This window comes from Neltuma alba, unplaced genomic scaffold, assembly GCF_004799145.2.
Source record: "Neltuma alba isolate B1F8T4 unplaced genomic scaffold, ASM479914v2 tig00001972_pilon, whole genome shotgun sequence".
Classification (NCBI taxonomy): domain Eukaryota; kingdom Viridiplantae; phylum Streptophyta; class Magnoliopsida; order Fabales; family Fabaceae; genus Neltuma; species Neltuma alba.
In genome coordinates this window covers 1-14,453 of record NW_021632692.1, presented here as the reverse complement: position 1 = coordinate 14,453, position 14,453 = coordinate 1, and the positions used below count along the sequence as shown (strand labels likewise).

General features: G+C 31.3%; 1 protein-coding gene across 1 annotated transcript; it reads right to left on the bottom strand.

Moving 5' to 3' along the window:
* Positions 1-13,944: 13,944 nt before the first annotated feature.
* LOC114714986 (uncharacterized) lies at positions 13,945-14,373 on the bottom strand. The gene has a single exon (XM_028899779.1). The coding sequence runs from the start codon at positions 14,371-14,373 to the stop codon at positions 13,945-13,947; it is 429 nt and encodes a 142-aa protein (XP_028755612.1).
* Between the last annotated feature and the right edge of the window lie 80 nt (positions 14,374-14,453).

Here is a 14,453-nt window from a genome sequence, read left to right as displayed (position 1 = left end):
CACAAAATTCTAGCCTCTAACTCTCCTCTAAAAGCTTTAATTTTACTCAGAACTCTAGCCTAAAAGACATTTCTCTAAGGTTTGGAATGAGAACACACACACATACACACACACATATATGATTTAGACTCGATTCCTGAATTTTCCCTTACTTAAATATCCTTTAATTATTAGATTATATTATTAGAATCATCAAATTCATAATGCAAATAGACAAATTATAAATTGATAACTTATATTCCATCTTCAAAGGACTTAGACAAATAGACTTAGTACGAACCAGGTTATTCTCACTACAGAAGTTAAATGTCACACCTTCATTTTAAACCCCATTATATGTCCTTTAGAACCATTTGGAATCATTACACGATGCTCAAAGTATGTAAAAACCAAGATTTAAAATTTTGATTTCGGTTACTATTCATGTAACCCCTAAAAATCGGGTCAACTTTGAAAAATCATAACTAATTGTAGAAATATCAAAACAGTGTGGTTCCAAGTCTCACGTGAAGTTTATGAAATGCTCTACATAGGAAAAATATCCACAGGTGTTAATTCCTCACAAATCAATACCAATTTCCACGTAATTATGTACTGTTCATTTGGTAAATTCTGAAATTTCCAGTATTTTTATCCAACTTCAAAAGGGCATAACTCTTTCTAAAAAATTCCAAATTTAATGATCTACCACTTGATTTAAAGCTAAAAATGTGATCTATTAGTCTGCCAAATTTCAAATCCAGATTCGAATATTTTCTATTTATTTCGTATGCACCAAGCTTGGTCCTTTTTAGTCAAAGGTTATCCCCTAATTACCTTTGTAATGACTCTTTCATAACCTTTTACCCATTCTTAATTATTTGAGGCTTAATACAAGCTTGAACATACATTCTACTATGCTTTCACATGTTTAAACATAGACATACATGCTTGGCTCCCCTTAGGAGTTATTATCTAACAAACATTTCCAAGGTCATAATATTACATAACAAGTTCCAAAAATTTACACTAGGGTACATTAATTGTTGCATTAGGTCTCCGGGACAATTTCTTTGCCTTTGCCCTTGCTTGAACTCCCTCCTAGGTGGTGTTAAACATAAGAGTGAGATTTCAAAGAAATCCCAGTAGCACAGAATCACAATTATCATGCATTCCTGCAAACACTACATGCAATGCTTTTGTGCAGATATCTTGTTCATATGTTCATGCTTTTATGCCATGGAAAGTAAGCTATCATACACATATTCAATGGACATAATGCCAAGGCAACATAATTCAAACATTGCAATCAACATTTGTAATAAAGCTTAGTCACATCATGGCATACATTGCACACATTCACATTAACACATCAATGTAAGCAAGAAAACAATCAAAGTGTAATTCAATGCTACCTTTTGGTACTTGGTCCTTGATTTCCTTTAAGTTCAAGATGTTTTCTTGAGGATTTGGCAAGGTACCTATCAAACCAACACCAAGGCCAATCATTCAACAATTATTCAAACACATTCCCTATTACTTAAACATTAAACCCTTCTTTCTTGGGATTTTTGGCCTAATTGTTTTCCTTTTGATTCAAGAAACCTCCTTGGCCATTCCTACATGGTTTTTCATGTAGAATTCAAATATCAAATCAAATTTTACAAAATCAAATTCCTTCCTTAAATTCTGGTCAAAACAGAAACGAATTTCATAAGGAAAAATGTCAAAATTTCCAACTTTGATTTTTAATGCTTCCAAATTCAATTCCTCCACATAACCCTACACAAAACGCCCAAGGAGTTCAATGGAAGCATCAAAACTTTCAAAATCCAATCATAAGTCCATATATTCAAGATGGCTGAACACTTCCTCTTAGGTTCATAAATTTTCATATTTGATTCCAATGAATTTGAGCATACTTCCTTAGCATAATCCTACATACCATCACATTTTAAGTCCATTGGAACCATTAAAACTTATTGAAACAATTCCTACCCTTGAGTTCTTGAGTTGGCTGAACTGAAAAGTCATAGTTCATAGGGTAATTTCTTCCATAACCCATTCAAAATGCACCAAACATCAACAACACAACTCCTACTCAATTTGCTATCCTTTCCTAGCACTTCCAGCACAACAGAATTGAAACAGCACTTCCCCCTCAAATAAGTCACGGTTTGACCATGGAAAAAGCATCAAATTAAAGCCTAAACATACCTCAAAGAGTCTTGGATTAAAGCTTGATGATTAACCTTGGATTGGAGGTGCTTTGAGGAGTGTTTGGAAGCCAAGAAGAAAATTGTGCAGAACCTCCCCTCTATTGTCCCATTTCTGTCCGAATTTTGAATGCCTTGTGGGGGTATTTATAGAGCTCATTTGCTGCCCAAAAACCTTCCCTTGGGCAGCTATTTCTGCCCCAAATTAAGTGCTAAGGTCGGCCAAAATGAAGAACAAATCCTAGCCACACATTCTTTGACTCACTTTCCAAGAGAGTTGATCCAATGGTTGAAAATTTGCCCAGCACACAAGCCAGCTGTTCTGATCATGGTGAGCATGAATTTGGGCCTTGTTGGATGCTAACTAAATGGTAAAAACTGGTTAGGAAGCAATGGAATTAGTTAGGGTAATTTAAAAATTCATTCGGTCACATAATACCCGATTTCTTGCCCTCTACTAGGAAAAATAGCTAAGGGCTTCAAAAATTCTATTTATTTTCATGATAATTCCCTATTTATTTCAAGAGTGTGATCTGGAAGTTTTGGGAATTTTTCAAGATCTCTAGATATTTATTTCACATTTTCTCCGAAATCGGGTCCTTACCGATAGGAATTCAGAAATAAATTCCCCATAAATTATTTCTTGTATTTCCAATGCTTGGAAATAATTTTATAAATTCATATATATTCCTAGGGAGTGTATCCATATTTTTCCTTGGATTTTTGGAGTCCTTAGGTAATTAAAATAATTTTATCACTTTAATTTCCCTTTATTTTTCCCTATTTTCCCAAAAATAATTATTTTTTTTGGGAATTTTCACCAAAATTTATTTTGGGCTATTCTCACTCCCAAAACATCATGTGTGACTCGAAAACCTCTAATTTCATTTTTTTTTATCTTTAGGTAATTTTTGGAAACTTTTTCCAAAATTACCGTTTTGCCCCTAGGGACCCGATAAAGTCGGTTTCATCCCATTTTGGGTTTTCATGCTTTACTCATACCTTATGCTTATCAATCATATCTCATTTTTCACACTCCCATTACTAGGGCTCCAAATTTTGGGATGTTACATTAAATCCTTAATCTAACCGTTGAATTTAATTTCCTATATATTGTGATACTATCCTCCAAATTGTAGCTCAATCTAACGGTGAATGAACTTTAAAATGCTAATTTACTATTCAGGACTCTATCTGCTAAATCCAAAAGATATAAGTTAAAAATGTACCTAATAACTTGTAACTCAGAGATCAAAATGATAATCCAACCGTTGAAATTAACGATTTGGATGTCCCAAATGGGCTGACCAAATTTCAGTCCGATCCAACGGTTAATAAACTCAAAACTAGCACTTTTCTGAGATTACCTCAGATATGTGCGAAAATTATTTACTCACTTCAAGCTCCACTCACTATCTCCTATATATAGGCTCCTCAAACTCCTTCACTCTAAAAATTAGTCGATGTGGGACTTCTATACCATGGTATAATTTTGTAGAATACCATCCACACACACACAATCAACACAAAAACATTATTAAAATAATAATAATAATAATTTGCCTATATCTAACCTTTCTTTTTTATTAACTTGATATTAAAATATATTTATTTATAAATTTAATTAAATACTAAGTAAAAATAAGGATGTTACAGTTCTCCCCACCTAAAGAAATTTTGTCCTCAAAATTTAGCTTCTAAATAAGTTTATCTTGCCATTCACTATCTCATATATATATACATATATATTTTTAATCTCTAGGATATACAATGTTGTTGTTTAACTTTCGCATTTGTACCACCACACATACATGTCATATACATATATATTCCCTAAAATTCTTGAACCACAATTTCATTATGTTACTCTCACTTACAACTTTTATTCTCATCTATTCATAACTTTCTAGTCTAACTATTATCTTTTTATCTCTAGTTTTTTTTTTAAAAAAGAAATCTCAAGAGTCATGCATTTTATATTACCAACTCTACTATTTTGTCAAAAATCTCAGCCAATTTACTCTATCTCTTTTTTTTCTCCACTTATTTATGTTAATTTCATGCAAATAAATTGTTTCACATCCACATATAGAGACAATTACCTTATACCTTAGGTGTAAATGCCCCTTCCAAAATAGTAAATATATATATGTTTTAGCCTTTTTTTTTTCTTTGCACAAAACACATTGGTTTATAACATGCAAGATTATACCGTTACATGTTATAATCAATTCATTGAAACTCTTTTTTTTTTTCCTTACTAAAAGAACAAAAATTACAATGACATTTACATAAACTCCAGCAACTATGAAATAAAAGAAGAGTAAAAATGTCACACTTATATTGTAACAGTGTTTTTAAGGTTCAATAATCAATTCTTTGTTCTATTCATATTCATACTAAAATTTTCATAAAAAGTCAAATTTTCTTATAAAGATCCCAAACATTATTTTTATTTACTAATAGGTTTTCATAATTCGTAAATTGATCTATAAACTTATATTAATATTTTATAAAACTTTTCATACATACACAATCCTAAACATCCATTAAGATCGTGAATAATCCTTATCCTCTAATTCCTCAGGAAACAAATCTTAGAGTTTAATCAAAATGTTTGACTATAGTAATTTATATTACTATTTGAAAATATAATTAGAAACAATTAACACTATGCATGCCATTTTCAATACAACTTCATCTTTCTCATCTAAACAGATGTATGTTAAAAACAAACTCACACCTATCATTATTTACCATTATTCCCCAATATTTTGCAATATTTTCAAATAATTTTCTATAACTTCCTGAATAAAATATTCATGAAAAAAAGAAAGAATTTTGATTAAAAAAAATACTGAGCAAATTATAATTTAAGGAATGTCCCTTTCTTTTATTTGCACAAAAAATTCTCTAGTTCACAGTATTTTTTTTTTTACACTCATCTTTAAGGATTTTTTTTTTTAATTCAAACATTCAGTAATGTTCTAGTAGCAAAGCAGTCATATAAGATATACATGAAGTTTGGTACTGTATCTAACATACACACACATGTATATATTTATTGAATACTATTTAGTATCATCTTATGGGTGTAAACAAGCTGAAATAGGTTCTTACTCTTTAATGTAATGCTTATCATTAAACCAATAAACTCTTTCCTCTATATATATGGATTCTGTTCATTATTCAACATTAAGATTTTTTTTCAAAATAAGTCATTATGACATGAGAATATGAAGTTACATAATGGTATGCCTTAGATTGTTGATTTTAAATTAGTTTAACAAGTAGAAACAATACACTCCAACTAGATGCACAACACAATACCAAACTAATATATCATTAGCAACATACTGAGCATACACATACAGAAGGAATATATACACACACATATATTCATAAGCTACATTATTTGTCAAAACACAGTTTATGAGGGCTTTCAAATAAGAATAAAATAATTTACTATAAAATTTCAAAAATCTTATATACATGTGTATATCAATATTTTCAAGCTTATAAGAAGATTTGTGGCCTAATCCAATTTACTATCGTCTATTAGCACCAATAGTAACACTTTCATAATAATACTCACAATAATTACTCATACTTTCTCATCCAACATTTCACTTTAAATAATACTTGGAGTACAAGAAAATTATCTAAAGTACTCATTCATTTTATTATATATATATATTTTTTTTGCTCACTCATTTATAACGTTTCTCATGTAAGTATAGAATTTATAAGAATTTGTAATCCAAGGGCCTTATTGTTATTAGGTTCGTTAACACGTAAGAATATGTTTATTTATTTTTTTTTTAAACCAATTCAAAGGAAATTTCTCTTCTTCTGTTTTTTTTTTATGTAAAAGTTTGACCATTACTCTCCTTATAAGTAGATCAATCTTCTTAGTATGAAAAATAAAAATAACATTATTTAATTTATATGTATAATTACCAACCTTCACACAAAAAATTTGAGAACGAATTTAATAGGAAAAATTTATCAGTTCTAAGATTTTCAAGTAAAATCTTCAAAAATATTTCTTAACATAAAATTTTGGAAACTCAAAAAGAGAAATAACAATTCACTAAATACTTCATCTTACCGTGAACTCTAAGTCAAAAACAATGCATTAATACAAATGAATCCATACTTAAATATATATATCGAAAAAATCTTTCATTCATTTAAGCCTCGCCACTCTTTTGTACGATATATTTATTCATAATTTCATAGTGTCATAGTGTCTTTACTACTACCCATGGTCTTATGCTTAATTCAAAATGTCTATCATCAACATATTTTGGTGACATATACCTTAAGTTTCACTTACTAAAACTTTCTCTTGTTTATCGGTATTCGGAATGGTTAATCTCCACTACCACTTCTTCTTCTCCATTTTTTTTTATAGATCAATTATATTAATAGGGAAAAAAAACAAAAAAGCAGTTACTTCAATATACAATTTACGACATCATGCATCAAACACAAACATATATAATAGGGGTAAAAACACACAAGGCAATTCTATGCCATTAATTACACAACACAATTATTATTTGGATCTTACAATAAATCTCTCTGTTTTTTTTTAATTGTGATCTATAACAATTTTATAGTATTTAAATCTCTCCTAATTTCAAAAAGTCATAACTTTTTTTTTTATAGCATTTAGGTTGAATCAAAAGCTACATAACCTAGTGAAATGAGCTTAGATGTCGTCTAACATAAAATAATGTGATTCACACCTCTTAGTTAGAAGTACCCATTTAAATTTCAATGTTTTTCTGAATATCTTATTTGTATGCCTTTATTGTTGAATGACCAGTATTCTATATAATTTGTAGTTCAAGGTGTTAATGTAAATTATTATCTTCCACACATTTGGAAGCACTCAGTTACATTTATTATTATTGATACCATCAACACAAATACTTATAATCAAAACTTAATATATGGTGATACAGTCACACAGGATTTCAACATATACTTTACAACTAATAATTTTTTTTTAACCTAATACCGTCAAATCTTATTTATTTCTAACTTAAAAGTCTCCAAAACAAGTATTTTTTTTTCACACCTATTCATTAATTTTCTTATCATAAAGGCCCTATATCTTCCTCTTATCAATGAGAAAATATTCGATAATATATTTTATCAATACTCATAACAAATTAGTTGTTAGGAAAACAACAAGGGACAAGCTACCATAAAAATTTATATTTGTTACTTCTCTTATGAAGAGTTTAACTATACAACAAATCTCTATAAACATATGTTCATACTCTTATCAATATTAATTTTTAATCAGGTCAATAGTCTTATATTTACATTAAAAGACACAATTCTCATACAATTTTGTTGTTAAATGTAATGTAAAACTTAGTTATCAAGGTTAATACACATTATTCTTCTCATGTATTGTTTATTTGACATCTCATTCTATTATTTTTATTCCTAAATTTGAAATTTACTCACAAAAATATAACATCATCTCCTTCATCTGGCTCAATATTATGTTGTTTTTAGTTACAAATGCAAAAATAATAATAATATTTTGAACTTTTTAGTTTTGTACTCTTTCTCCCCTTCTAAGGATGCAACCCACCTTAATATAAAGAAAACAAAAGAAAAATAATAATAATAATAATAATAATAATAATAATAATAATAATAATATAACACACAAAACTAAGAAGTTGACAGGGAAGGATATGTTGAAAGCTGTATAATGCCACCATCATCTATATGCAATGCAATAAACAAACCACAGAGTTGCAAGACCATTTGCTCTGATACCAAAATGAAACAACCTTCCTAAATAAACAGATAAACCTATTTTTTTTTTATAGTAACTTGAAGAAATAACTTTTTATAACCAAACCATGCTAAATACAAAATCAAATTATATCACAATCATCTACACTAACTAATTATATAATATTGTTATCTGTGATAGAAAAGAGCAGCACCTAATCATATATACTATTACGGATAAAAGAACTTTTCTTAACTCATTTAAATACAAACTATATAAGAAATGATCAATCTTATCTAATATGGTTATAAAACAACATATAATATAGCTCATAAATCAAAATATTAAAAATTAAATTTTAATTCATACTTTATAATAAATTCATAAATAAAGCACATGCGAATATGCGATCCTAGGCCTCTAGCCACCTATCAGTACACATACCACAATAGTACACTCAAAGGACATAAGAAATAATAGTGCATGAATAAATTAAAACCAATTTATCCTAAGATGGCAATATACAGGATACAACATAGCTCATAAATCGAGGAGACGCTACAAGTTACTAATGTAGCTTTACTCCTCCTGAGCCTTCTTGACGTCCCTCTTTTAAAGCTTTCACCTGAAAAATGTTAAATAATAGGGATGAGACAACGTCTCAGTAACTAAATCCCTACCTATTACACACCCTAGCATGGCTAACGAGGTGTCAGGTGGGATACACAGGGTTAATAATAATTGATAAACATTTATTTAACATTTAAACTCACAATAATCATATAAGTAAATATTTCCACCACTCTCATGCAATTGATACATTCCAAAAAAAATAACATACTTATCATTTATTTAACAGATATAAATATCAATGAATATCCCATGTCATATGCAATTCCTGAACCCAAATCCATCCTTATATCCTCCTTATTTCCGCTGACTGGACCCATGGGCTAAGTTCTTTCCATTTGACTGGCTACTCTGACAAGCTCACCACTCAAGTGATATGGACCGGCCAAAGACCACAAGTACTCGGTGGACCATGGGTCCCCCCTCGAAGAACTAGTGGGGTGTCGCAGTCCCTCGAAGAACTAGTGGGACAATAATAGTGGCCAACCATAGAGCTCCGTATGGAGGCTGATACCACGTGGTAAGTATATAAATCTCAATAACTCCAATCATCTCCTTCCCCACCCAAAATAGATGTACAGGGTTCAAAATGACAGATTTATATGCATAATCAACAGAATTTCATAATGGCACATCATAATCATGATCACCAATTTCTTGCAATACAAACTATGTCAATCCTTTTTAAAATAGCATCCCACAAGACAGTTCATACAAAACATAATATACTTTTATAGAATTAGTTATAAAGCTGTTCACCAACTTCATACTAGAGCACGCAACAGATAGAAATTTAGTTACCTGGTCTCCTAGCTAACAGTCAACTACAACCAGAGTCCAACCTCGAAAATGCCACAATAGAGTTTATATCTACAAACAAAATTAAAATATTATCTCTATAGTATTAGAGTAGGCTACTCACAAAATTCTAGCCTCTAACTCTCCTCTAAAAGCTTTAATTTTACTCAGAACTCTAGCCTAAAAGACATTTCTCTAAGGTTTGGAATGAGAACACACACACATACACACACACATATATGATTTAGACTCGATTCCTGAATTTTTCCCTTACTTAAATATCCTTTAATTATTAGATTATATTATTAGAATCATCAAATTCATAATGCAAATAGACAAATTATAAATTGATAACTTATATTCCATCTTCAAAGGACTTAGACAAATAGACTTAGTACGAACCAGGTTATTCTCACTACAGAAGTTAAATGTCACACCTTCATTTTAAACCCCATTATATGTCCTTTAGAACCATTTGGAATCATTACACGATGCTCAAAGTATGTAAAAACCAAGATTTAAAATTTTGATTTCGGTTACTATTCATGTAACCCCTAAAAATCGGGTCAACTTTGAAAAATCATAACTAATTGTAGAAATATCAAAACAGTGTGGTTCCAAGTCTCACGTGAAGTTTATGAAATGCTCTACATAGGAAAAATATCCACAGGTGTTAATTCCTCACAAATCAATACCAATTTCCACGTAATTATGTACTGTTCATTTGGTAAATTCTGAAATTTCCAGTATTTTTATCCAACTTCGAAAGGGCATAACTCTTTCTAAAAATTCCAAATTTAATGATCTACCACTTGATTTAAAGCTAAAAATGTGATCTATTAGTCTGCCAAATTTCAAATCCAGATTCGAATATTTTCTATTTATTTCGTATGCACCAAGCTTGGTCCTTTTTAGTCAAAGGTTATCCCCTAATTACCTTTGTAATGACTCTTTCATAACCTTTTACCCATTCTTAATTATTTGAGGCTTAATACAAGCTTGAACATACATTCTACTATGCTTTCACATGTTTAAACATAGACATACATGCTTGGCTCCCCTTAGGAGTTATTATCTAACAAACATTTCCAAGGTCATAATATTACATAACAAGTTCCAAAAATTTACACTAGGGTACATTAATTGTTCATTAGGTCTCCGGGACAATTTCTTTGCCTTTGCCCTTGCTTGAACTCCCTCCTAGGTGGTGTTAAACATAAGAGTGAGATTTCAAAGAAATCCCAGTAGCACAGAATCACAATTATCATGCATTCCTGCAAACACTACATGCAATGCTTTTGTGCAGATATCTTGTTCATATGTTCATGCTTTTATGCCATGGAAAGTAAGCTATCATACACATATTCAATGGACATAATGCCAAGGCAACATAATTCAAACATTGCAATCAACATTTGTAATAAAGCTTAGTCACATCATGGCATACATTGCACACATTCACATTAACACATCAATGTAAGCAAGAAAACAATCAAAGTGTAATTCAATGCTACCTTTTGGTACTTGGTCCTTGATTTCCTTTAAGTTCAAGATGTTTTCTTGAGGATTTGGCAAGGTACCTATCAAACCAACACCAAGGCCAATCATTCAACAATTATTCAAACACATTCCCTATTACTTAAACATTAAACCCTTCTTTCTTGGGATTTTTGGCCTAATTGTTTTCCTTTTGATTCAAGAAACCTCCTTGGCCATTCCTACATGGTTTTTCATGTAGAATTCAAATATCAAATCAAATTTTACAAAATCAAATTCCTTCCTTAAATTCTGGTCAAAACAGAAACGAATTTCATAAGGAAAAATGTCAAAATTTCCAACTTTGATTTTTAATGCTTCCAAATTCAATTCCTCCACATAACCCTACACAAAAACGCCCAAGGAGTTCAATGGAAGCATCAAAACTTTCAAAATCCAATCATAAGTCCATATATTCAAGATGGCTGAACACTTCCTCTTAGGTTCATAAATTTTCATATTTGATTCCAATGAATTTGACATACTTCCTTAGCATAATCCTACATACCATCACATTTTAAGTCCATTGGAACCATTAAAACTTATTGAAACAATTCCTACCCTTGAGTTCTTGAGTTGGCTGAACTGAAAAGTCATAGTTCATAGGGTAATTTCTTCCATAACCCATTCAAAATGCACCAAACATCAACAACACAACTCCTACTCAATTTGCTATCCTTTCCTAGCACTTCCAGCACAACAGAATTGAAACAGCACTTCCCCCTCAAATAAGTCACGGTTTGACCATGGAAAAAGCATCAAATTAAAGCCTAAACATACCTCAAAGAGTCTTGGATTAAAGCTTGATGATTAACCTTGGATTGGAGGTGCTTTGAGGAGTGTTTGGAAGCCAAGAAGAAAATTGTGCAGAACCTCCCCTCTATTGTCCCATTTCTGTCCGAATTTTGAATGCCTTGTGGGGGTATTTATAGAGCTCATTTGCTGCCCAAAACCTTCCCTTGGGCAGCTATTTCTGCCCCAAATTAAGTGCTAAGGTCGGCCAAAATGAAGAACAAATCCTAGCCACACATTCTTTGACTCACTTTCCAAGAGAGTTGATCCAATGGTTGAAAATTTGCCCAGCACACAAGCCAGCTGTTCTGATCATGGTGAGCATGAATTTGGGCCTTGTTGGATGCTAACTAAATGGTAAAAACTGGTTAGGAAGCAATGGAATTAGTTAGGGTAATTTAAAAATTCATTCGGTCACATAATACCCGATTTCTTGCCCTCTACTAGGAAAAATAGCTAAGGGCTTCAAAAATTCTATTTATTTTCATGATAATTCCCTATTTATTTCAAGAGTGTGATCTGGAAGTTTTGGGAATTTTTCAAGATCTCTAGATATTTATTTCACATTTTCTCCGAAATCGGGTCCTTACCGATAGGAATTCAGAAATAAATTCCCCATAAATTATTTCTTGTATTTCCAATGCTTGGAAACAATTTTATAAATTCATATATATTCCTAGGGAGTGTATCCATATTTTTCCTTGGATTTTTGGAGTCCTTAGGTAATTAAAATAATTTTATCACTTTAATTTCCCTTTATTTTTCCCTATTTTCCCAAAAATAATTTTTTTTGGGAATTTTCACCAAAATTTATTTTGGGCTATTCTCACTCCCAAAACATCATGTGTGACTCAAAAACCTCTAATTTCATTTTTTTTTATTTTAGGTAATTTTTGGAAACTTTTTCCAAAATTACCGTTTTGCCCCTAGGGACCCGATAAAGTCGGTTTCGTCCCATTTTGGGTTTTCATGCTTTACTCATACCTTATGCTTATCAATCATATCTCATTTTTCACACTCCCATTACTAGGGCTCCAAATTTGGGATGTTACATTAAATCCTTAATCTAACCGTTGAATTTAATTTCCTATATATTGTGATACTATCCTCCAAATTGTAGCTCAATCTAACGGTGAATGAACTTTAAAATGTTAATTTACTATTCAGGACTCTATCTGCTAAATCCAAAAGATATAAGTTAAAAATGTACCTAATAACTTGTAACTCAGAGATCAAAATGATAATCCAACCGTTGAAATTAACGATTTGGATGTCCCAAATGGGCTGACCAAATTTCAGTCCGATCCAACGGTTAATAAACTCAAAACTAGCACTTTTCTGAGATTACCTCAGATATGTGCGAAAATTATTTACTCACTTCAAGCTCCACTCACTATCTCCTATATATAGGCTCCTCAAACTCCTTCACTCTAAAAATTAGTCGATGTGGGACTTCTATACCATGGTATAATTTTGTAGAATACCATCCACACACACACAATCACACACAAAAACATTATTAAAATAATAATAATAATAATTTGCCTATATCTAACCTTTCTTTTTTATTAACTTGATATTAAAATATATTTATTTATAAATTTAATTAAATACTAAGTAAAAATAAGGATGTTACACCTACCATAACAACCCAACTCAGCAATCCATCACCAGATTCTCAACAATTCAATACAAAACTCAAAAACAAGTGATGGAAGATTGAGAAAACTTTCAAAAGTTTCAAAAATTTTGAAAAATTTTTGGTAAATTTTAGCAAGAACTACCCATAACAAAGAACAACCTAATAATTAAAACACAAAACCACTTTTAAAAACTCCCTCCTTCACACACTCAAAGCAATGTCCACATTACGGCACACAGTCACACCAAAATGCAAAGCCCAAACACAAAACAACGAAAGTGGAAGTTGTGAAGTTTAGTTCAAGACTAAAGCACAACACATCACCCTTCTAGAGAGGAGAAAAGAGCTAAGTACAAGGGTAGAAAAACTCAAGAATACCAAGAAGTGTGGTGGTGATAGAATATAAGCACAAATACAATCACATCAAACTCAAGGCCAATGGAGATTATTGAAAACAAATAGAATTTAAAACCACTTCTACTGAGGATATCCCTTTCACAGTCTCAAGTAATCACAACAAGATAATTTAAGCCCAAGTAAATTCATGTGAACAGTAAGAAGTAAAGGAAAGGGATGACTTGGCCTTAAGATGTTAGTATGGGCTCTTCAAGGAGATGGCCGTTACATTGAAATATTTTTCCTGTGGCCTCCTCCTTGATCTCTATCATCCCAAAGTGATACACTTTTGTAACAATATAGGGTCCATCCCTGCTCGTCTTGAACTTACCCTTCTTTAATTTGAATTGAGGTTGATGCCTCAACACCTTGTCACCCTTCTTAAACTTCTTTCTCAAGATGTTAGGGTCATGGACAAGCTTCGTTTTTTGCTTGGAGATGTCTGAGCTGTTGTAGGTATCTAACAGCATTTCTTTAAGTTCTTGAATTTGAAGGATTCGGTTCAGGCCAGTTTCTTCTAAATCGGTGTTGCAGCTCTTAACTGCCCAATATGAACGATACTCCAGCTCCACCAGAATGTGACAGGACTTACCATAGATGATCTGATACAGAGACATACCAATTGGGGTCTTATGGGCAGTAGTACAGTAGGCCTACAGTGCATCATCTAGTCTCAAGCTCCAGTCTTTGTCAAAGG